General features: G+C 40.2%; 4 protein-coding genes across 4 annotated transcripts in view; 3 read left to right on the forward strand and 1 right to left on the reverse strand.

The window, feature by feature from the left end:
- LOC103508296 overlaps positions 1 to 3,465 on the forward strand; it is a 34,776-nt gene extending 31,311 nt beyond the window's left edge. Inside the window, exons 9-14 of the mRNA XM_026822715.1 lie at positions 1,024 to 1,307; positions 1,461 to 1,644; positions 1,983 to 2,189; positions 2,552 to 2,753; positions 3,113 to 3,350; positions 3,388 to 3,465. Coding sequence (XP_026678516.1) covers positions 1,024 to 1,307; positions 1,461 to 1,644; positions 1,983 to 2,189; positions 2,552 to 2,753; positions 3,113 to 3,350; positions 3,388 to 3,465 — 1,193 coding nt within the window. The remainder of the gene's footprint in view (positions 1 to 1,023; positions 1,308 to 1,460; positions 1,645 to 1,982; positions 2,190 to 2,551; positions 2,754 to 3,112; positions 3,351 to 3,387) is intronic.
- A 139-nt stretch (positions 3,466 to 3,604) lies between these two features.
- Positions 3,605 to 21,916, reverse strand: LOC103508322 (flightin). Its single transcript, XM_008472873.3, has 5 exons — positions 21,759 to 21,916; positions 5,599 to 5,764; positions 5,218 to 5,247; positions 4,545 to 4,714; positions 3,605 to 3,653 (listed from the first exon to the last, which is right to left on the reverse strand). The coding sequence occupies exons 2-5, from the start codon at positions 5,761 to 5,763 to the stop codon at positions 3,605 to 3,607; spliced, it is 414 nt and encodes a 137-aa protein (XP_008471095.1). The 5' UTR covers position 5,764; positions 21,759 to 21,916.
- LOC103508331 lies at positions 5,461 to 8,708 on the forward strand (the record flags this gene model as incomplete). Its single annotated transcript, XM_017443633.2, has 2 exons — positions 5,461 to 5,587; positions 6,744 to 8,708. A coding segment is annotated over exon 2 (1,776 nt), but the record flags the coding sequence as incomplete, so codon positions are not given.
- Positions 8,710 to 10,017, forward strand: LOC108252264 (monocarboxylate transporter 6-like). Its single transcript, XM_017443638.2, has one exon. The coding sequence runs from the start codon at positions 8,918 to 8,920 to the stop codon at positions 9,734 to 9,736; it is 819 nt and encodes a 272-aa protein (XP_017299127.1). The 5' UTR covers positions 8,710 to 8,917; the 3' UTR covers positions 9,737 to 10,017.
- Positions 21,917 to 25,339: the final 3,423 nt, after the last annotated feature.

A 25,339-nucleotide genomic window follows, 5' to 3' on the forward strand; every position in this document is an offset into this window, starting at 1 on the left:
CAAGTGTCTTGGGAATTAGTACCTCTCGAAACATGGGCTTTAGGTGTACAAATATTGTCAATATATGAGAGAAGATTGTTTGCCAGCGTCTGGCCTAGCTGGAGGACTATAAACAGGGAAAACATACGGAAACCCCTAACCAGCCTAGCTAACTAGAAGAGGCTCACATGGCTTTAATAGAACAAGCTCAAGCCCTCACGATGGTAGATCGCTCATGTATGTACATATGTAATGTAGTTCTAGACGAGGCAGCTGAACTTGACTAGAAACCATCACACCCCCTGGATTTGGCTAAGTTGTCAAAACAACAACGTTCATGTTACAGGAAGAGCGTGTTTGACCACTAAACATCATTTCTCCCGTCTAATCTACAAATGAAGAGACAATTTTCATTGATAACTTGATAAGCTGATTTGTTTTCCTTGGAGGTTGCCATGACGACGCAATGATGACCTCTATCAGAAACAGGGTGGAACAGCTATTAAGTGCTCCGTTGGGGGGGGAGGGCCTCTCAGGATGGCCAATTTCGAGTGGGGCCGTGGTCTTGAAGAGTTCTTGAAACCGGGATTTTGAAGACCGTCAAATGAGGGCCTCTCAGGATGGCCAATTTCGAGTGGGGCCGTGGTCTTGAAGAGTTCTTGAAACCGGGATTTTGAAGACCGTCAAAAGGGCCTCTCAGGATGGCCAATTTCGAGTGGGGCCGTGGTCTTGAAGAGTTCTTGAAACCGGGATTTTGAAGACCGTCAAATTGAGGAGCGGATACTGTAAGTCAAATTCTTTCAACATGGATCCTCGGGAGTGACCGTCGTGTCAGGGATTAAACGCGCACATGGATAGGGGTTTTACGCTTTTACGTCGCTTTATAGGTAACTTCTTTCTTTTTTAGCAACGCTCAACGAGAGTTTTACCCTCCATTCGGTGACAATCTACTCGCCTCCTTACATATTCACCCAGCTTGTGTGTGGCTGGGATGTCAGCAACACATGATTGATGTCCAGGAGGTCACCCATTTATAAGGAACAGGTGCATGCAACGTGCCAAGCCTGCTGTCTGAGAAGGTCCACAACGTGCCAAGGCTGCTGTCTGAGAAGGTCCGCGACGTGCCAAGGCTGTTGTCTGAGAAGGTCCGCGACATGCCAAGGCTTCTGTCTGAGAAGATCCGCGACGTGCCAAGGGTTCCGTCTGAGAAGGTCCGCGACGTGCCAACGCTGCTGTCTGAGAAGGTCCGCGACGTGCCAACGCTGCTGTCTGAGAAGGTCCGCGACGTGCCAAGGGTTCTGTCTGAGAAGGTCCGCGACGTGCCAAGGGTTCTGTCTGAGAAGGTCCGCGACGTACCAAGGCTGCTGTCTGAGAAGGTCCGCGACGAGAACCAAAGTTGTTTAAACCCTCTCATTTTTGTTCTCTTTTCTGTTTGAAACCCTCTCATGTTTACCTATTCTCCTTTCTGTATTGTCCGTCAGGATTGCATAGCTGATGTGGAGCAAGCCATAGCACACGGCTATTCAGAGAACGGCAAATACAAGCTAATAGCAAGGAAAGGAAAGTGTCTCATGAAACTGAACAAATACATTGATGCAATCAAAACGTTGAATGAAGCCCTGAACTTGGTGGAAAAACTGGAGAAAGTCCCTCACAGCAAGAGAAGTAAGAAAACAAATCGTTTTTGAGGTAAAGCAGAGAGCTTTTTCACAAGTTTTGTGGGTACCAGCATTAAATGCTTCCTTTACTAGGTATTAATTCTCATTCATCATCAATTTTTTTTACACTGTTAATGACACCACTTGTTGGTACTTGATTAAATTATCTACTCAGTTGTCCTAACGAGGCTGGGTGAACCCTGAATTCCAAACACAGAGCAGAAAAAACTTGTACCCTATCAAGAATTGAACCCAGGACTTCCGGCATACAAGCCTAGTGTGATGCCCGCTCAGTCATGAAAGCTATTCTAACATTAAATCATTCTCATTTCTCTCTCCTCACAGTGGCTCTCAAACAAGATGTCCAGGAAACTCTCAGCTCCTCACTCAAGCTGTGTCGACTCCAGGACACTTCCCATTTGGACTTTAAGGAAGATGTTCTCACCATTGAGAAATCCGAGGAGAATAGTGTGGAAGCGATGAGCATGCAAGTGTCGTCGACCTCTTCTAGTGCTTCCTCTTCTGTCGCCAGTCTTCCTTCTCTTGCTTGTGGTAAGAATAACGTCCAACGAAGAATATCGTACATTCTTGAAGGTTAGCACACCTTTGTGACTTTTGGTCCCTACACCTAATCCTCTAGGTGGGCTTTTTGTGTGTAGTGCTAAGCTGTGACCAAGAATATGAAATTGAATTCTGCTTGAAGTGGAAGGGATGAAAAAGCCGAAAACCCTTGCAACTCTTATTTCGTGTTAATGTAAGTTGGGCAGCGCTTCAAACTCTTGATGTTCGGGGTCCTCTTTTATTTTTTATTTTCATTTTTTTTTTTTTTTTTTAGTTCTATTGCGAAAAAAAGGAACCTAAAGTTGACTTTGAAAATTGAACAGACTTTCAGTCCCTGCCTCTTGAATTTTCAGGGGAAAGCCACACTCTGATGTGTGCCTCAAACAAGATCAAAATGCAAACCAGCAACGCCAAGGGTCGCCATGTGATCGCTGTCGAAGACGTACACAAGGGAGACACCCTGTTTGTGGAGAAACCGGTTGCCTTCGTCATTCTTCCACCCTGTAGTATGAGTAATTGTAATCACTGCTGTACCTCCATATCGGCCCCTATACCGTGAGTTGAATCGGGGATATGTTATTGGGTAAAAATTAGAAATAATAGGTCGATTCCTACGTTAAATCGCGTACTGGAGCGTATATTGTGACGTCAAGATACGAGATTTACCGGTATTTTTCATAACGATTTTCAATGTCATCGCTGTCTTCCAAGGCAGGACAGGATTTTAAATGAACAGAGTTCATAGGAGGGTCTAAAGAACATAAAGGACAGATAGTTGAATCTTTAAGGTTAATTTTATGGAGTTGTGGAAAAAAAATCCCTAGTTCCTCATTTACTTCTGCTCTTTCTTAGAACCTTACCTTAATAAGCGCATAAGGTCTATTATAATGTTATGGGGTATATTTCTTCCACAGATGTAACGAGTGTATTCTAGCAGTGTACTGCAGTGAATCCTGCCGTCGTGAAGCATGGCTGCGTTATCATCGCTGGGAATGCCACGGTGCTCTGCGTCTACTGGAAGCAGTAGGTATAGCTCATCTGGCACTCAAGCTGATCCTGGTGAGCTCGCATAGTGATAGATACAAGGAGGTGTACCATTTGGAGACCCATCTGCAGGATATGCGACCGGAGGACCTTTACCAGTATGTTCTGGTAGGTATGCCTTTATTTTTTACTCTTTGAACTCCAGCCACCTAAATTCCTGTTCAGCACACTCAAGTGCAGCAGCAACATGGTGCAAAAGTTTGGGATGCACGTGGGAGAATGACCCAATGGCCAAGTTCCCGACATTTGAAAACAAAAACAACTCTTTATTGGTTATAATTCAGTGTACACAAATATGTACAAGGAATTACAAACAAAGGGCGAAATTATTGCCTGGGGGCAAGTGATATTATTGAGCTTAACTATGGAGCATGGAATGCCGAATACAAAGCTTTGGTAGATAAGCAGAACCTACTGGAGAAGGTGGTGAAAGAGAAAATGAAAAAGAAAAGATGAGCAGGCGGTTCTTAGGTGAGTACCTGAACTTAAAAATAAGCCAAAAAGAGTTTTGATAGAACTCGGAGGTGCTAGGTTCGAATCCCGTCCAGGGCGGAAATTTTAGACGAATGTGTCTCTTGAAAGAATTACGACAGCAGTTCTTTATTTATACTATATACTTGAATAATTGTTGGGATTTTGGTGATCCGGACACGGAAAATGAATAAAGTAAGTATTGCTCGAATACGACACCGTCCAGGGCGGAAATTTTAGACGAATGTGTCTCTTGAAAGAATTACGACAGCAGTTCCTTATTTATACTATATACTTGAATAATTGTTGGGATTTTGGTGATCCGGACACGGAAAATGAATAAAGTAAGTATTGCTCGAATACGACCAAAGGGTCTCTTTTCCCTTGTATAGGTTACCACTGTTACTATGGTAAAATTCTCAAAAAAAAAGTCGATTCCAGACATTTAACCCACGTTCTTCTCATTACAACGCGAGCGTCTTGACCACTGCACCACCAAGGCAGGACCACAACATCACAATTAACAAGCTGTAATTGTGTTTTACCATCTGTTAATAAGAACTAATCTAATTATAATTAACTGTGTTTACTTATCGTAATATTTTCATATTTACTAGAGGTTACACCGCATCTAGTGTTTGTAACACAGAGAAAAAACAATAAATAGATTCGTCTCAGTGGCGTAGAAATAACACTGACACCCATATTTTATGAAGTGCTGGCTTTCTCCTATCCTGTCTTCATTATCCCTTCGATTTCGGCACAATAGGTAGGCTTGCCAAACGTCCCGAATTGGCCGGGACAGTCCCGAATTTCAAGGGGGGTCCCGGCGTCCCGTTCAGTTGCGGTAGTTCTGTCACGTGACCGCCCTGTGACTTGGAGTTCAGGTAGTGTATGACGTCATCGTAGTAGTTGTGGGCGTAGTCATAGTTGTAGCGGTACTGCAGACGCGTCGGCCGCACCCAATGATGAAACTCTCGCGTCTTCTTGATATCACGCTTCTGTGAAACGAGTCATGAAAGGGTTAATTAGAATAATTAGTCTTTACGGAGTGGTACACTAAGGAAAAAATCATCCTCATTTAAGGATAAAATACGTTAAACGAGGATGAAATCGGGATAAAATTAGGAAAAGATTATAATAATGTCCTTACACACAATAACAACGAGTATTGTCGGTTGTGTGAGGGATATAACAGGAATTAAGGGAGGGAGGATATTAAGATGTTTAGCGAGTGGAAACACTGTGGGTAAACATGATCGAGCTTATTATAAGAATGTCCTTACACACAATAACAACGAGTATTGTCGGTTGTGTGAGGTGTGTGAGGGATATAACAGGAATTAAGGGAGGGAGGATATTAAGATGTTTAGCGAGTGGAAACACTGTGGGTAAACATGATCGAGCTTGGCAGCCAGGGTGTTGAAGATGAAATAATTTCAGCCATTTTGTCGGCTATATTGACTGATTTTTATTTCGCATAATCGAATACACCTCTACTCACGATGTACTTGGGGAAATGCAATGCTTGGATCTCTGAGTCTTGTGTAATGACAATGCACCTTTCACTTTGATAGCGTGGGTATGAAGTGGAAACGTTTTGGTAAAAGGTACCCAATTCAAGGGTTTAACAAAAAGAAGATTTAGAAGAATTAGGAAAAGAAAACAGCCCATGCAGAGAATAGCAATTGATTGATACTATTCAAATGCTGTTTCCATTACGAGAAAAGAAGTTTTCATGATGAGAGTAACATTGAAATCAACTGGCAATTTACATACGTACTCTGGGTATTTTGTAGGGACAAATGAAATAGCATTGGTTAATCACTGTAAGGGGACACTGGATCGCTACTTGCTATCAATTAAAATATCAGGTTACGGGCACGTCTGAGTCTTTCTGGGGCACATATCGCGGCTTGGGTTCCTCAGGTTTCTTCTCTGCTGGGGCGCCTGCCGCAGGACCCTCAGCTGTTTCGGCGGCAGACTCCTCTGCTTTGGGCTCTTCTATTGCCTCCACATCGTCCCAGGAAAAACCCTCGTCATCTGCCATTCTGTGAAATGGGAGAGTAGGCCAGATAAGTGGACTAGATTAGCCTACGAAATAGTCAGTAATTTTCCCCCAAAATAGGTATATATATGTATCTTCGCGGGGGTGGAGATAATAATAATAATAGAATAGTCAAATTCTCAAATTATTTTGAAGATAAAATTCCATACCTCGGCTGGGATTGAACCCACAACCCTCCTGTTTACCAGGTGAATTTTTTCCTCCTTCTTTTTTTACTTTCCTTATCCTATAGGAAGGAAAGTAATGTAATCGGGTCAAATTTTCGATGGTCAGTTTTTAGTGCCAAAACACAAAAAAATCATCCTCATTTAAGGATAAAATACGTTAAACGAGGATGAAATCGGGATAAAATTAGGAAAAGTTTATAATAATATCCTTACACACAATGACGAGTATTGTCGGTTGTGTGAGGGATATAACAGGAATTAAGGGAGGGAGGATATTAAGATATTTAGCGAGTGGAAACACTGTGGGTAAACATGATCGAGCTTGGCAGCCAGGGTGTTGAAGATGAAATAATTTCATCCATTTTGTCGGCCATATTGACTGATTTTTATTTCGCATAATCGAATACACCTCTACTCACGATGTACTTGGGGAAATGCAATGCTTGGATCTCTGAGTCTTAAAATTAGCAAGTGTAATGACAATGCACCTTTCACTTTGATAGCGTGGGTATGAAGTGGACATGTTTTGGTAAAAGGTACCCAATTCAAGGGTTTAACAAAAAGAAGATTTAAGAGAAATAGGAAAAGAAAACAGCCCATGCAGAGAATAGCAATAGATTGATACAAATGCTGTTTCCATTATGAGAAAAGAAGTTTTCATGATGAGAGTAACATTGAAATCAACTGGCAATTTACATACGTACTCTGGGTATTTTGTTGGGACAAGTGAAATAGCATTGGTTAATCACTGTAAGGGGACACTGGATCGCTACTTGCTATCAATTAAAATATCAGGTTACGGGCACGATCAGAAAATATGCAGTTGTACATTACTGTCGATCTACCGAGATGAAACTATTTCCAGTTGGATCGGTACAGTCCATGACAAACGTTTGTTTTTCTCATCTTTCTTGTAAATAAAGCTTGTCTTGGCCTCTCATATTTATCGGATGTTTTCTACCGTTCGTTTACCGAAAAATCGAAATGTCATCGCGGAAAATTCATCTAAGAACCCAACGGAAACGTCATCACAACGAGAGAACCTCCGAACCGAATATTTCCCCCTCCCTGGACGGTGGTTATGGCTGGGTGATAGTAGTGTCGAGCTTCATCTGTAACATGATAGTAGATGGCATTTCCAACTCCTTTGGAATCTTCATCATGAGCTTCTCCAATACTTTTCAAGAAGACAAAGGCAAGGTTGCCCTTGCCAGTAGCGTTAATGTGGGGATGCATTTGTTAGTAGGCCCTCTCGTAGGCGCCTTGTGTAAGCGATACTCGTGCCGGGCCGTGTGTATTGCAGGTAGCATACTCTGTACTATTGGTTTCTTTCTCAGTATCTTTGCGACAAACACGCTTCTCTTTACTCTGTTGTACGGGTTCCTGGGAGGCACAGGGTGTGGTATGATCTACATCTCCACCGTCATTCTAGTCTCCTACTACTTTGAGCTCAGGAGATCTCTGGCAGTGGGAATCAGCATCTGTGGATCCGGTTTCGGTACATTCCTGTTTGCGCCACTTTCGGAAATCTTACTACGAGAATTTGCCTGGCAAGGAACTCACTTGATTTTTGCCGGATTCACATTGAATTGTCTTGTCTTCTCACTGCTTTTACTACCACTCGAATATTTTCAGACAAAACCTTCGGAACAAAAGTTGACGTGCCAAGTTAGTGAGAATGCGGATATCAAACCAAAACCTTTTCGTGTCAAGCGTCTTCAAGTTCAATATAGGAAAAATGTAGCACTCTCTTCAGTTCTTGAGAACTATAATGCACAAGAAGAAAAAGCTGATGAAGTAAAGGATAATAATATTCAAGTAAGTGTAGATAAGGATCAACTAGTTGAGAGCACAAGTAGAGCTGTGACTGATGAACGTGATACTACGTCAGAACAAGGTGTATCATTACACCCATCGTGTGACACAGTTGTCGAAAGAGATACTTTGAAGGATTCGCATAGTGAGACCACAAATCTTAGTGAACCACTGAAAAATAAGACCATCATCCCTACAATAAAGACACAGCACGTACATGAACTCGATCTTCAAACTCAATACCTCCGGAAGAAAGAAATTCTGAAAATCCTTCTCTTCACTCGAATTGTTATGAAAAAAGACTACATGTCAGGATCCAAGCTACCTTTATTTTCCCGAAAAATACTTCATGAAATGAAAAGTCTGCGAGAGATGAGAGACTTACATGACCTGGAGTATGAGGAGCTTGATTTCTATGAGATCAAGAAGTCCAAATCTGAAGATTTGACCTTGCTTCAGCATTATTTATCTCATGTACAGCTTAACCTAGGAGAATCGCTACCATCAGATTTACATCATTATGCTTATATTGTGAACAATGTAGGCGTGTCCATGAACAACCAACATCAAGAAGTTAATCCTGACTGTACAGATTATGCAAACAGCGTAGAACATCAGCATAACGCTGAAAACAGTTCTCCATATGATGAAATAAATACACAACAAGTTGAAGATGATACCAATGTTGTGTTTGCAGCTAGCACTAGAAATGTTAAATCTCTACCCGTGCTGGATCATATTGACACTGAGGAAGACCCTTGTCTTAGAGAAACACAAAGTATTCAAGCTTTAGGCCACAGAACCAATGTTGAACAAAGTGAGCATGGACGTTTTGTTTCAAATCTATTCACCACTAACAACAACAATGACACCACGAAACATAATCATTGGACGGATGAAGACTTCGAGACAACAAATAGTGACTATAGCTTTCCCTCTCACAAGTTGACACCACGAAACATAATCATTGGACGGATGAAGACTTCGAGACAACAAATAGTGACTATAGCTTTCCCTCTCACAAGTCTTTGACGGAAGGCAAACTTAAATTCATTGGTATCGAAGATGAAAATGAAAACAAAACTGTCTCAGATAAAAGGAATTCAAGTATTGACGGTGCTTGGTGGAATAGCAGTAGCAGTGTTAGGAAAGATATGTATTATACAGGAAGTATCTTCAATCTGAAGGAATACCAGGAGGAGGCTGATGATGAGGAGTACAGGAAGCGTAACACAGTGGAAGTCTCTCTTCTCCAAGACATGTGGGATCGGGAACTCCTCTCTAATCCTATCTTCATTGTGTTTATCTTGACCAATGTGTTTCTGCTGGCCGGCTACTACATCCCTTACGTCTTCCTTGTAGATACTGCCAAGTCTCGTGATGTGGATGCCTCCAGAGCCTCCCTCCTCATGTCTATCATTGGCCTCTCCAACATGTTCGGGCGTATCTTCTTCGGATTCTTGGACAACTGGAAACTCATGGACTCATTATTCTTGAACAATATATCTCTCATCACAACAGCGCTGTCTATTCTGTGGTTTCCTTACTGTTCTCACTTCATCGAGTACGTACTCGCCTGTATTGTGTTTGGTTTCTCTCAAGCGTGCGTTGTGTGCCTTACAACGACTCTACTAGTTCAACTCTTCACTCTGGACAAGTTGACCAACAGTTTCGGTATGTTGCAGATGTTCCGTGGCCTCGCTATCATGTTGGGCTTTGCCTGTGCTGGTTTCGTTTTCAAGAAGACCAACTCCTACTACTGTATTTTCTGGCTGACGGCAGGATTCTATCTGATTTCCATTGCACTTGGCTTTCTAATGCAGTGCTTATGGAGACCAGATTCTACCACTTATCAAAAAGTTGCTTGTAGACCCGAGCCTCCAGCAAAGGTTGGTGACAAGTCACATGAGAACACTGATAGTAATGAGGAGTCTGTTGACCATTTACTAATGGAGATGGTCACCTCACTCTGAAATGACGAAGCTTGTATGTAGACTTTACCTAGAATGCTTTTATCTTTTCAGGAATAAATCCTACTGAAAGAGTTTACTAATCCTCTTGTTTTTCCTTGTAGTTTTGAAATAATTTTTAGAATAAATAATTGTCCCTAAAACTATTGGAATAATTAATTTTTTCATAGAGCATTATAATATTTTGTAAAAAATAATCCATCATTTCCAATTGTCCGAATTAAATGTATTAAATTAAATTAATTGGGCAGAAATGTCTGTCTCCCTTCTGAGACGTGCAGCCTAGGTACCTATACTTCCCAAGATGTTACAAAATATTTTAAGAAATTGGGCAGAAATGTCTGTCTCCCTTCTGAGACGTGCAGCCTAGGTACCTATACTTCCCAAGATGTTACAAAATATTTTAAGAAAAATAAATAAATGAATAGTCCCACTTTTTTGTCACTATTTTACTCACAAATTACGTGAATTTGAAGACAGCATACTTTTTTTACGTAAAAGAATCGAGATTTTGGTGGGGGCATGCCCGGATCCATTTTTAAAATCCCTTCTGAGACGTGCCGCCTAGGTACCTATACTTCCCAAAATGTTACAAAATATTTTAAGAAAAATAAATAAAACAATGAATAGTCCCAATTTTTTTGTCACTATTTTACTCCCAAATTACGTGAATTTGAAGACAGCATACTTTTTTTACGTAAAAGAATCGAGATTTTGGTGGGGGCATGCCCGGATCCATTTTTAAAATTTTCTTCTCATTTTACTAAATGAGTGCGTAGACGAAACTATTTTTTAAAAGAAATAAATACAAAGTCAAGAGTGTTGTTGAACTATTTTTTTATTTATTTAAATCAGTTTTTAGTTAATTATTTTGTTATTTGAAAGTGATTTTATAGTTATAAAATAAAACCCCTTTTTCCATATTTATTTAAATCAGTTTTTAGTTAATTATTTTGTTATTTGAAAGTGATTTTATAGTTATAAAATAAAACCCCTTTTTCCAATGACAAGTCACATGAGAACACTGTTAGTAATGAGGAGTCTGTTGACCATTTACTAATGGAGATGGTCACCTCACTCTGAAATGACAAAGCTTGTAGACTTTACCTAGAATGCTTTTACCTTTTCAGGAATAAATCCTACTGAAAGAGTTTACTAATCCTCTTGTTTTTCCTTGTAGTTTTGAAATAATTTTTAGAATAAATAATTGTCACTAAAACTATTGGAATAATTAATTTTTTTATAGAGCATTATAATATTTTGTAAAAATAATCCATCATTTCTAATTGTCCGAATTAAATGTATTAAATTAAATTAATTGGGCAGAAATGTCTGTCTCCCTTCTGAGACGTGCCGCCTAGGTACCTATACTTCCCAAAATGTTACAAAATATTTTAAGAAAAATAAATAAAACAATGAATAGTCCCAATTTTTTGTCACTATTTTACTCCCAAATTACGTGAATTTGAAGACAGCATACTTTTTTTACGTAAAAGAATCGAGATTTTGGTGGGGGCATGCCCGGATCCATTTTTAAAATTTTCTTCTCATTTTACTAAATGAGTGCGTAGACGAAACTATTTTTTAAAAGAAATAAATACAAAGTCAAGAGTGTTGTTGAACTATTTTTTTTATTTATTTAAATCAGTTTTTAGTTAATTATTTTGTTATTTGAAAGTGATTTTATAGTTATAAAATAAAACCCCTTTTTCCACACAAAAAATGTAAGTTTTTCAGATATCAAAATACTAATATTTTTTTCCATAGTCACAGCCAATTTATTTTAGGCATGTTTCTCTTATGCATTTATTGTTCATTTGAATACAAACATGATAAAAACACCTATTTGATTGATTTTGTTTTATTTTCAATATTTAATTGACCTTCAAACGGGGACATGAGTTTTATTTTCATATTACAATAATGTTTCCTTGGAATTTTTTATTGTTGACAGTTTTAATACAAACATGATGAAAATACCTATTTGATTGATTTTGTTTTATTTATAATATTTAATTGACCTTCAAACGGGGACATGAGTTTTATTTTCATATTACAATAATGTTTCCTTGGAATTTTTTATTGTTGACAGTTTATTTTCATACTCAACAACCTGAGTTGAAAGGTTAAAAAATATCGATTAATGAAAATTGTTTATCTTGCCTATGAAAAAGGGGGTCACATTTATCATGGCGTTTTGGTGCATAAATGTCCCACTCTATCAGCAAGATAAAGATAGTGATGGACAAAAATTCTGACTTGAGACTAAAAGCCATTAGGGGTCAAACGATAAAGACACAAAAATTAGTTGAACTAAACGGGCTAGTAACCAAGAGGCTCTCCAAGAGGAGATCTCAAAAATAACTTGACAAGATTCCTACGCCAATTTATTGTACCTATAGGTAACCAAAGGGAAAATTTTGAAATTTAAATCCCAGTAGAAAACAAAATCACAATCAAAAATTGAACATTTAGAATGAAAGCTGTAAAATGATTTTGAATGAGAGGGGCCACGGGGGAGACATCTTTTCGAACCATACTGTATCTGTGTATTTTTGATTCAGAGTTCCACTCTAAATTTCAAATGAAGGAAAGCATGGGTACGCAAAAACCGTACGCTTTCTCAATCATAGTTAGACTGATAAGAGTCATTTATACCCCAAGGATAGTTGTGGTCAAGTGTGGAAATAATCGAGTATGGAATTCTATGCCCTATAGGTAATGCAGGTATGTATCTTATAATGTGATAAAGGAACCGAGTACCGCTCCGCCCTGCCGCGCCAAGTCAAAATATGTCGAGCCATGAAAGAAAGAATAGATGCTAAAATTGACCTCCTAATTATGTTCTTTGGACAATTTTTATTGTTACCTACCGTTTTTTCCGCACCTCAACACATACCAGGAAATGCAATGAAAATCCGTACAATTGTCCCATAATATTTCGAGTTTGAGTCATGCTCGTTATTTTTACCTACCTACCTGGGCGCAAGAGCTCAAATAAATTGTAGCCAGGCGACAGAGCAATGTAAAGGGTGATACAATGAGTGAGTTCGTTCCCCGCTTAATACACCAAGCTAAATTTCGTGACTTGACTTGGATTCGAACTGCCCACCCCAGATTCAAAGCCCAACGTACTAACCACTACACCACCAGTTAGGTTGGTTGAGTTATTAATCCGTCAGCGGCGATAGCACGTTGAATGCACCAGTTTCCCGGTAGACCACTACTAAGTAGTACATACTTACCTTCCGTGTGCAGCATATATCTTTCATATCGTGTCTAGCATATGTATCACTTTATCCATCCAGAAAAGAGCGGTCTGGATTACTGAGATATTAAGGGTTTACTTCCAGGATCCTCTGTGTAAGATCTCACGGAAAAGTAACTTTCTCCCCGTTCTAACAACACCGCCTGTATGCATCGAAAATGTACAGGTATGATATGTACCTATACAGGTATGAAAAATCTGACGAGGAAGTCTCCATTTGCATTAATCATCCAATTCATCAAATATCGACAATTAGATCACATAATTCATACGTGCGAAATTCCAAGTTGGTTATTTCTATACGCTCAATCTCAATTGCGATCAGTTCTAACGAGAATATAGCTCTATCGGTCTTTCACGAATTTCGAATTGTTGCTCCGTAGAGCGAGAAAAAGAGTCGAAAAGCGAGAGACGTATATCGAACGAATAGTTCCCAAGTTGATGATTTGCGTTAGCTAGACCTGTGGGTCACTTTTGGTTCCTTTATATTCGACCCCCTCCCGAGTGTCATAGTGTTGTTTAGACCTTCGCGGATTGTAATAAAAGCCTTTCCTCGAAAAGTCAAACCATTAGTTTTCTAGAGCGCGTGTGATTTTTTTCGCCTATAATCCACCTTATCCGTTTGAGATTCTATCAACCTAACACACTTCCCGAAAGTCTTTGAAGAGAACACAACAATAGGTCCTAAAAAGGTCAAAGCTCCCAAAAAGCACAAGAACTTAACCCCAGAAGACCTCCCTTTAGAAACACCATCAGACGTTGGCGTCGAGGCAGTTGACGTCACCCCAGAAGATAGTTCAATCCTAGAAAGACCTCCCAGTCCGGAGAAACCTTTCAGGCCACCTAGACCGCCCATCAGGCAAGGCAAAGAAGTCAAGATGAGATCGGATTTGGATTATCTCTGGACAGGCGCGGAATTAGCATCTCGGGCTTACATGACGCGAAACCATATCCGAATGCCGCAACCGAATTTGAATACCCAAGCCGAGGTCATCCAGCCCTCATTTTCGGACCTGTACAAGAAATTCTCGTATGTATTTTCTGTTCACCTGTATGCATCATATTCTTTCCATTGTTGTCAACTATCATTTGTCCCTGCATCGCGCATCGCCCTTTTCTGTTTTGAGTAATTTGACAAATAGGCCGTCTCTGATATGAGATCGAGAAGAGAAACGTGGGAAGGAGAAACAGGGAGATTAGAGTTAGGCCGAAAAGAAAGAACATGGGAAATAAAGACATGAACGGATTAGTTGAATAAGCAAAAATAATGTCTACATTTTGATCAACAAGTAACTTGTTAGAAGACAATGAGTGAAGATACTTCGAGAAGAGGAAACTTAAGATGTTTTTGATGACACCAAACTCAAGAGACTGATTATGACTCAGCAAGAACCTAACATTCCATATTCCAAATCAAGCACTATTGAGAAACATACGTAAAAAAACGTCGAAGCGCTTGGTGCCACTTATATTGGACCGAAGACATCAGAGAAGAAGGACATTGTAAAGAAAAAGGGTATTCCGGAGTTGAGATTTCATATTTCCACATATCAGAGACGGCCTATTTGTCAAATTACTCAAAACAGAAAAGGGCGATGCGCGATGCAGGGACAAATGATAGTTGACAACAATGGAAAGAATATGATGCATACAGGTGAACAGAAAATACATACGAGAATTTCTTGTACAGGTCCGAAAATGAGGGCTGGATGACCTCGGCTTGGGTATTCAAATTCGGTTGCGGCATTCGGATATGATTTCGCGTCATGTAAGCCCGAGATGCTAATTCCGCGCCTGTCCAGAGATAATCCAAATCGGATCTCATCTTGACTTCTTTGCCTTGTCTGATGGGCGGTCTAGGAGGTCTGAAAGGTTTCTCCGGACTGGGAGGGTTTTCTAGGACTGAACTGTCTTCTGGGGTGACGTCAACCGCCTCGACACCAACGTCTGATGGTGTTTCTAAAGGGAGGTCTTCTGGGGTTAAGTTCTTGTGCTTTTTGGGAGCTTTGACCTTTTTAGGACCTATTGCTCTTGACAGATGTGTCATTGATACTGATGGCAGCCTTACCTTTAGAACTCAATTATTGGTCAATTTTTTGTATCTGGGTTGGGATTGGAACCCGCACCCTCCCGTTTACCAGCCGAGATGAAGACCAGAACTTTAGCAAACCTAAAGGAGTGCCCAAACACAGTTGACCGGCCGTCGATCGACGAGATAAAACTATGTTGTCGAGGAAGTGTGGACGTGTCAGTCGACATCGATCGATGGCCGGTCGACTGTCTACCTGGTTTTTCCATACGCAAGTAGTACTGTCTACCTGAAAATTTAGTACGAAATTCTCAAAAAAAAAAAGTCGATTCCAGACATTTAACCCACGTTCTTCTCATTACAACGCGAGCGTCTTGACCACTGCACCACCGAGGCAGGACCACAACATCACAATTAACAAGCTGTAATTGTGTTTTACCATCTGTTAATAAGAACTAATTTAATTATAATTAACTGTGTTTACTTATCGTAATCTTATATTATAAGAACAATATTTTCATATTTACTAGAGGTTACACCGCATCTAGTGTTTGTAACACAGAGAAAAAACAATAAATAGATTCGTCTCAGTGGCGTAGAAATAAAACTGACACCCATATTTTATGAAGTGCTGGCTTTCTCCTATCCTGTCTTCATTATCCCTTCGATTTCGGCACAATAGGGACCTTAGCCGTTCCAGTTCCCTCTTGACTCTTTAAAAACTCTCGCTCTCAAATCAGACTGACACCCATATTTATGGACAAAATACTGGCTCTCAAGTCACACTGAGACATCAAAAAATAATATTAATAAAAAAGATTTTGTATTAAAACATTTTTTCTGTTACTTTTTTTCTTTTTTCCCTTGTTTTTCAATGCCATTCGGTTAAAGCTATGTAAAGTTGCCAAAATAACAATACACATCACACACGCGTCTGGTTGTATTCTTTCATGTTTGACAAGCTGCCAGAATTGAAATCTATTTCAGAATATTATTTCGTACCTATGCTGTCCGCTGCTATCCGGATTCAAATGTTATATCCTGTTTGTTGTTTCTCTCTATCCCGTCTCCCTCCTTCTCTCTCTCTCTTTCTCTCTCCCTCCCTTCCTCTCTCCCGTCTCTCCCCTCTCTCTCTCTTCCTCCCTCCCGTCTCTCCCCTCTCTCTGTTTTCTCCTACCTCTCCTCCTTCATTATATACCTAGGGTGAATTCCACCACCACCATTTTTTTTTTTTTTTTTTTTTTTTTTTTTTTTTTTTTTTAAGAGTAATCCGGATTCAAATGTTATATCCTGTTTGTTGTTTCTCTCTATCCCGTCTCCCTCCTTCTCCCTTTCTCCCTCCCTTCTCCCCTCTCTCTCTCTTCCTCCCTCCCGTCTCTCCCCTCTCTCTGTTTTCTCCTACCTCTCCTCCTTCATTTACCTAGGGTGAATTCCACCACCACTATTTTTTTTTTTTTTTTTTTTATTTAATGTAGGGTTTTTTTAATCAATACCCATTATTGGCTAATGTATTTGTATTGAAACCGTATAACGACATTGATTTTGGCATTTGAGTGATATCGGGCTTTATGTCAGCTTACTTTTTTTCCGGTCATGTAATGAAAAGTACTTTTTCCCCGCACACCAGATATTATTTGGTCCCTATTGTAAAGTATCACCCTTTCTTCCTCTTTTTCTTCGTCTTTTGTACCTACTTTTCAGTATCACCCTTTACTATGGAACATAATTTCTTCTATCATTCCTCTCGAGCCTTGTTTGGTGCTCCCCCAAAGTATTTCCGGTCCCTTCGCGTCTGATGTTTGTTTTAACAGACAGCTTGGCAATGATAAGTTCAAAACTGGAGATGATTGTGGTGCATTTGAGTTGTACTCCAAAAGCATCTTGTTTGCACCACCAAATAGTCCTGAAATGGCTCTGGCTTATGCCAACAGATCTGCCACAGAATTTCATTTGGAACATTATAAAGTAATCATTTTTAAATTGTTTTATTTTACCTTCTTAGGTTAGAGCAAGCGTTGCGCGAGCAGTACCACTTCGAGTGTCTCTGCTCGCCTTGTTGCTCCCCCAGTCAGGCCGAATACCAGGAGCGTAGCTTCGGTCTCCTGTGCCCCCAGTGTGAGGGGCCCCTCCTGTCCTGCGAGGGAGAGGGGGGCAAGCATGTGTTGACGTGCAGTGATTGTAGTCACGTGCAGCATGCAGCCAAGCTCATTAAGATGGACCTGGTGGCCCATGGGCATTTTACACAGGGTGAGTTTTTTTTCTGGCCGAGGGAGGATGTCTGGCTTGAGGCCGTTAAACAGGGAACAGACCAGCTTAGTCTGGCTTTGGTTTTATTTATTTATTTAACAGGGAGTATACCAGCCTGAATTCGCCTCGCTAAAGAGTCTAAAGACATAGCAAAGGTTGAATGCGAAGGGCTTTTGAAGCAATCACCCTATTTAAAGCTGATTGATATTCCATATTTATTTATATATTTATTTATATTCCAGGTATGGCTCTCTTAGACAAGGGAGATGTGGGTACGGGCCTGAATGAGTTCCTCAAGTGTTTGGATATTCGTCAAACTCGGGAAATGGGTGGAAATATCCGTTTTAGGGTCCTTTGAATTTTTTACGCACAAAATACTATAAATTGTACCCTTCGCTGGTGTTTAATTTCATAAATTGAGGCAAAATTTTGCCAAATAATTTTCATTTTCGTTTCCTCTCACAGGGCCTCATTTTCGTCGCATGCGCTTATTAAGATATTTGGAAAATCCTACACTGCTACAGTGAGCAGCAAAGTTGTGATATAATAACACAAAGAATCAACATATTTATTTATTTATATTCCAGGTATGGCTCTCTTAGACAAGGGAGATGTGGGTACGGGCCTGAATGAGTTCCTCAAGTGTTTGGATATTCGTCCTCGTGCATCCCAAATGAAGGCACAATTTTGCCAAATAACAACTTTCATTTTTACTTTCTATTACCATTATGTAAATGAAACCTACCTACACAGTGTAGGTGATGAGAAAGTATTGCTATCGGACCAAATTTCCAAACTCGGAAAATGGGTGGAAATATCCGTTTTAGGGTCCTTTGAATTTTTTACACTCAAAACACCATCAATTGTACCCTTCGCTGTGTTTAATTTCATAAATTGAGGCAAAATTTTGCCAAATAATTTTCATTTTCGTTTCCTCTCACAGGGCCTCATTTTCGTCGCATGCGGGCCGCGGATCGGAAACAAGCGTTGCGCGAGCAGTACCACTTCGAGTGTCTCTGCTCACCATGTTGCTCCCCCAGTCAGGCCGAATACCAGGAGCGTAGCTTCGGTCTCCTGTGCCCCCAGTGTGAGGGGCCCCTCCTGTCCTGCGAGGGAGAGGGGGGCAAGCATGTGTTGACGTGCAGTGATTGTAGTCATGTGCAGCATGCAGCCAAGCTCATTAAGATGGACCTGGTGGCCCATGGGCATTTTACACAGGGTGAGTTTTTTTTTTTATGGCCCGAGGGAGGTATGTCTGGCATTGAGCGCCGGTAAACAGGAACAGACAGCCTTAGTCTGGCTTTGGTTTTATTTATTTAATTTAAGCAGGGAGTATACCAGCCTGATTCAGAGCTCCCTAGAAGAGACTGGACAAGACACCGACCCTATATAGCCATGAAGGTAGTGTAAATGCCCTCGTATTAGGATATTTGCAAGCAATCCTACACTGCTACTGACGCACGCAAAGGTCTGATAGTATTAACACAAAGATTCAACATATTTATTTATTTATATTCCAGTAATGGCCTCTCTAAGACAAGGGAGATGTGTGAACAGCGGCGCTGAATGAGTTCCTCAAGTGTTTGGATATTCGCCGCGGAAATGTTTGTTCAAATACATAACAAGGAACTTCTGTACACGCAGGATGTACTGCCAAGTGTTATGCTATGCTGGGTAAGCCTTTTCTTTCCGAATAAGGCACTTAACATGTTAATAAAATGAATGTCGTTCGCGCATGTTAATAAATAATGTCGTTCGCGCCGTAGGTAAGCCTTAGTAGCAGTATCGAGCGTGCCGGGAGGCGCGCGAACGTCAAGAGTTCGAAGCGCACACCGGCCTATAATAATACGAAACAGTTTCATGGTTTTTCGGCATTTTCAGCTCAACTTTTCTCCCATTATTATTTAACAACAAAACTGACACGTCCAGATACAGAAATCGCAGCTTACTTTTGACCAAAATCCTGATTTGTACCGACATTCTACGGGTTTCTAGTCGACATCGATCGACGGTCGATTAAAACCGTTCATACAACCTCGACAGCATTGATTCACCTCGTCAATGGACGGCCGTCGCCTATGTGTGGACGGACACAGCTTCAGACTGTAGTATCGTTCCGAAATCAATAGAGAAGAAGGACAGGATAGGAGAAAGCCAGGCGTTCCGGGAACGAACCTTATCTATTTTTTGGATAAAATCCATCCCGAAATTTCCTATGATTGGTCAAGTACGAAAAAGAAATGGTGAGAAGAAATAGAAGAGGAAAGAGAAATTATGGGATATCGAATCGTATTTTTTTTTTCTTTTTTTTAGAACAGAATATACCTTGTTTATCCTGCTGGGATAGGCCTGGAAAGTCCCTTTAACCAAGGTCCAAGGTCTCATATATTTTGACATATTATGGGGAACACGTATTGCAAATAGAGTGAATGAACACTCTGATTCTTCACTTTCAGGTCAATATAACGAGAGTGTGCAATATATTGCACGGTGTTTGGAAGGAGTCGCACACATATACGGCGAGAGTAGCATAGAACTGTGCAATGAACTGAACAAGTTAACTGACGTCATGATATCCAATGTTCAGGTAGGTTGAAACTGATGAAACTGTCATTACCGTTTTCTGGATTGTCTTCTTTTTTTTATTTCTATCAGGCGAAGGCCCTTTGTAAGGCCAGCCACTCACTATCAGGTAGACCTGACAGGTTCACTTGATCAGGTCCGCCTGTCAGGTCTACCTGATACCTGATGAGCACACACATCTATCAGGTAGACCTGATCAGGTGTACCTCATAGTGCCCTCACCTCTCAGGTCTACCTCATAGTGAGTGGTTAGCTTAAGATTATGTTCCAATAAGTTTCATTATTATTATTATTATTATTATCAGTCTTCTTCTGTTTCTTCGCTTTCTCTCGTGTACAGACGGGGTCGTCGTTTTTCGTCAGCCTCTCAATCAGCCCTACTAACTAGGGTGTTTCTTTGGGCTATCATTTGGTTTTGGCTATAAATATTACGAGTGGATGTCCTTCGCACTAAACCTTTCCTATTTCTTTAGCAAGGGAAAATTCAGGCTGGTATACTCCCTGTTTAAAGTCCCCCAGCCGGACTAAGCTGGTCTACTCCCTGTTTAACGTCCCCCAGCCAGACAGATCAGTATTAGTATTAATTTTCTGGATTGTCTTCTTTTTTTTTACTTCTATCAGGCGAAGGCCTTTTGTAAGGCTAGCCACTCACTATCAGGTAGACCTGACAGGTACACTTGATCAGGTCCGCCTGTCAGGTCTACCTGATACCTGATGAGCACACACATCTATCGGGTAGACCTGATCAGGTCTACCTCATAGTGAGTGGTTAGCCTAAGATAATGTTCCAATAAGTTTCATTATTATCATCAGTCTTCTTCTGTTTTTTCGCTTTCTCTCGTGTACAGACGGGGTCGGCGTTTTTCGTCAGCCTCTCAATCAGCCCTACTAACTAGGGTGATTTCTTTGGGCTATCATTTGGTTTTGGCTATAAATTTTACGAGTGGATACCCTTCGCACTAAACCTTTGCTATTTCTTTAGCAAGGGAAAATTCAGGCTGGTGTACTCCCTGTTTAAAGTCCCCCAGCCGGACTAAGTATCTATCAGGTAGACCTGATCAGGTGTACCTCATAGTGCCCTCACCTCTCAGGTCTACCTCATAGTGAGTGGTTAGCCTAAGATTATGTTCCAATAAGTTTCATTATTATCATCAGTCTTCTTCTGTTTCTTCGCTTTCTCTCGTGTACAGACGGGGTCGGCGTTTTTCGTCAGCCTCTCAATCAGCCCTACTAAATAGGGTGATTTCTTTGGGCTATCATTTGGTTTTGGCTATAAATTTTACGAGTGGATGCCCTTCGCACTAAACCTTTGCTATTTCTTTAGCAAGGGAAAATTCAGGCTGGTGTACTCCCTGTTTAAAGTCCCCCAGCCGGACTAAGCTGGTCTACTCCCTGTTTAACGTCCCCCAGCCAGACAGATCAGTATTAGTATTATTATTATTTCAGAGTGACTCGGATAACGTGAGGGAAGAATACGTGAACAAGATACGGGATTATCTCATCACGTGCCGTGATATTATCATTTATCCAGGAGTGTTAAGCCTTCCTTACTATGTACTTCAAATAACCTTGCTTCTTGTCACTTTGAACTGTTTTCACAAGAAACCTTTCAACTATTTCGGTAAAAAAAGAGGAAAATAATCAACTTTTGGTTTCCTCTTAAAATAAACAAAAGAAAATGCTTACTTGATGTACTAGCAAATGCACTGGATACTTAGTCACTTATCCAGGAGTGTTAAGCCTTCCTTCCCATTTCCTTACTATGTACTTCAAATAACCTTGCTTCTCGTCACTTTGAACTGTTTTCACAAGAAACCTTTCAACTATTTCGGTAAAAAAAAAGAGGAAAATAATCAACTTTTGGTTTCCTCTTAAAATAAACAAAAGAAAATGCTTACTTGATGTACTAGCAAATGCACTGGATAAAAAGAGAGGCGCCCAAGGAACACTTGCGGGGGAAAAAACGCCCGGACGAAATTTTATGAACCACAAACGGAGACCGAGATTTTTTTCTATGTTAAAAAAATGAACCTTATTGAACTTAGTGACAGTTGGGGGTGATCTCGGAAAATTCTCATTTCCCCTCCATCAATTGGGAATCGTTTCCCCTTTGTTTCTCTCATATTCGATCCCCCCCACTCCCAATGCCCTAATTGTTTTATCGATATGTTTGATTTTGATTGGCATGTATAGGGCCGAGACTGAGAGCCAAACTATTTCCCCTTTGTTTCTCTCATATTTGATCCCCCCCACTCCCAATGCCCTAATTGTTTTATCGATATGTTTGATTTTGATTGGCATGTATAGGGCCGAGACTGAGAGCCAAACTATGAGAGGCATTTATAGGGCCGATATATTGAGTCAGTGGCGGCGCGAGTGGTTTTGGAATTGGGCTCTTTTGCTAGACGTCGTGTGGTTGTTTTATTGAGATTTCAATACCCATTATTGGCTAGTGTATTTGTATTGAAACCGTATAACGACATTGATTTTGGCATTTGAGTGACATCGGGCTTTATGTCAACTTACTTTTTTTCCGGTCATGTAATGAAAAGTACTTTTTCCCTGCACACAGCACACCAGATATTATTTCGTCCGTATTGTAAAGGTTTTAATCATCTTTCAGTATCACCCTTTCTTCCTCTTTTTCTTCGTCTTTTGTACCTACTTTTCAGTATCACCCTTTACTATGGTACATAATTTCTTCTATCATTCCTCTCGAGCCTTGTTTGGTGCTCCCCCAAAGTATTTCCGGTCCCTTCGCGTCTGATGTTTGTTTTAATTAATTGCATTGTTCCATTCCTCGCATAGCTTTCCCCGCATATCTCGCCAGGGGGATTGATATCTTTATGACATTCTAGATCGAAATAAAAGCGTGACGTCACAACATGAAATTGACACGTGACTTCGGGTTGAAATTGGAATTGACGACGGCATTGTTGGCGATAACCGAAGTAGATTTTTTTTTTTTCTTTTTTTTTTTTTTTTTTAATCGAGAAAAATCTTGTTGTTTTCCCCTCTGCACTCCCTATTTCTTTCTTTTTTTTTTTTCTTAATCGAGAAAAATCTTGTTGTTTTCCCATCTGAACTCCATATTTCTTACTTTCTATTACTTAATTGGAAAGTATTGTTTAAATTTCCTTTTTCCCTAAAATGATAAAAGGTGTATTTTCCAGCCCAGTGGTCAGTTTCCCGAAAGGAAAATACACCTAAAATGGACAGTTATATACAAGGAAGTTCAAATGCTATATTGCAATGGCGCCACACTATTTTGACATATTTTAGCGAAATTTGGAAAAATGCCATAAAACGCCTAAAATGCCTTATTTTGCCATTCATTTTGCCATATTTTAAGCATTTTTAGGTTATTTTGCCATACATTTTGCCATATTTTAAGCATTTTTAGGGGAAACCATTAAAAAACTGATTCTTTTCGCAAAAAAAGTAGGTAAGTACTAAAAAACCGTACACAAATAGTGATGCATTTGGGGAAACATTTAGCATGAAAGGTGAATTCCTACGTAAAAAGTCCTCAAAAATCAAAATCTGAAGTCAAAACAGCGAAAAACTATTTATTTTACGTTCCAAGGAAAAAATGTAAAACAGTTGCCTCTGATTCTTTAAAAAATCGCTTATTTTGCCATGTTTTGAAAAAATAAATGCCATATTTTCCCAAAATAAGTGCCATTTTTAAGTATTTTTAGGGGAAACCATAAAACTGATTCTTTTCGCAAAAAAAGTAGGTAAGTACTAAAAAACCGTACACAAATAGTGATGCATTTGGGGAAACAGTTAGCATGAAAGGTGAATTCCTACGTAAAAAGTCCTCAAAAATCAAAATCTGAAGTCAAAACAGCGAAAAACTATTTTAAAACGTTGAAATTTCAATTTTCATTTGACGTTCCAAGGAAAAAATGTAAAACAGTTGCCTCTGATTCTTTAAAAAATCGCTTATTTTTGCCATGTTTTGAAAAAATAAATGCCATATTTTCCCAAAATAAGTGCCATGTTTTTTAGTGCCATATTTTGGAAAAAAATATGTGCCATATTCTGAACTTCTCTGGTTATTAATGTTTACTATAATATGTTTATACTTTATCTACCTCTACAGAGTCTACAGGGTAATACGAGTATTGATATAGGGCGAAAAAATGATTTGAAACTTTTACATTGTGATTTCAGTCCCTCCCTTAAGGTGTGCCCAAACATAGTCGACCGGCCGTCGATCAACATATCGATCGACGAGGTGAATCTATGGTGTCGAGGCCGTGTGGACGGGTCAGTCGACATCGATCGACGGCCGGTCGACTATGTGTGGACACACCTTTACAGTCCCTCGACTCAACTGCACTCGCTATTCCTTGCCCATCTTTATCATCTAACACCCTGTAATACAGTTGAGTGTGTTTCGCCTTGTCCTACATCGAATGTATTTTCGTATATGTATACTTAGAATCGGAGATATCTCGGCTCCGATTGACAAAATCATGTGTTCTATCGGCGCATCGCTCGATATTTGAAACAAATTATTAGCTTGATTGGTGGCGCGTCTGCCTTGTAAGCGCTAGGCGGCGGGTTCGATTCCTGCCCGCGGCGGAATTTATCCTGATGGGATAATGTTTGTTCTCGGAACGGCTGGCTTTCCTTCTATCCTGTCTTCCTTCGATTTCGGGACGATAAGACCCTAGCAGTTACAATTCCCTCTGTCAAACCTCTTAAAAAAACTGAAATTTTATCCAATCAGATTGGTTAAACCGAGATTCACACTCATATTTATGAACAAAAATTCTCGGTCTCAGATCAGTTTTCAGCAAAAGTTGGCGTTTGGAACTGATCCTTGAACATTTGTTGTTTTTTTTTTTTAAGAGGTTTGACAGAGGGAACTCTAACTGCTATGGTCTTATCGTCCCGAAATCAAAGAGAGAAGGAAGACAGGATAGGAGAAAGACAGCCGTTCCGCGAACGAACATTATCCCATCAGGATAAAATCCGCCCCGGGCGGGAATCGAACCCGCGGCCTAGCGCTTACGAGGCAGTAAGAGGTTTGACAGAGGGAACTCTAACTGCTATGGTCTTATCGTCCCGAAATCAAAGAGAGAAGGAAGACAGGATATAAGCACAGCATGCGAGGTACATGCAACTTGAAGAAAAACTAGTATAGCTCGCTATACTGTAGTAATAGGAAGTAAAAAAAAAAAAGAGTTAGAGGGATCTGTAACTGCTAAGGTCTTAAACTGTGTCCAGTTGTCCACACATAGTCGACGCCGTCGATTGGTAGTGGATCGACGTCGACTGAAACCGTACACTGCCTCCATAACATATAGGTATTCACCTCGTCGATCGAAGGCGTCCACTCTGTGTGAACACAGCCTTATTCAATTAATATACATACATATCCTATGAGTAGATATATTTTATCTAGAAATATGTAAATACATTCTGCAATCTGCATTATAGGTACATACCTACCCTCATAAAATTA

The sequence above is a fragment of the Diaphorina citri genome, unplaced genomic scaffold, assembly GCF_000475195.1.
Source record: "Diaphorina citri unplaced genomic scaffold, Diaci psyllid genome assembly version 1.1 scaffold19, whole genome shotgun sequence".
Taxonomy (NCBI): Eukaryota; Metazoa; Arthropoda; class Insecta; order Hemiptera; family Psyllidae; genus Diaphorina; species Diaphorina citri.

Bases quoted from the DNA above. Each gene is read 5' to 3' on its own strand.
- LOC103508322 (XM_008472873.3), bottom strand. From the start codon at position 5,763: ATGGCAGATGACGAGGGTTTTTCCTGGGACGATGTGGAGGCAATAGAA. The intron at 4,715-5,217 runs GTGAGTAGAGGT...CTCGTTTCACAG, and splicing joins TGCATTTCCCCAAGTACATC to AAGCGTGATATCAAGAAGAC. The intron at 3,654-4,544 runs GCCGGGACCCCC...CTTCTCCAGTAG, and splicing joins CTACCGCAACTGAACGGGAC to GTTCTGCTTATCTACCAAAG.
- LOC108252264 (XM_017443638.2), top strand. From the start codon at position 8,918: ATGTATTATACAGGAAGTATCTTCAATCTGAAGGAATACCAGGAGGAG.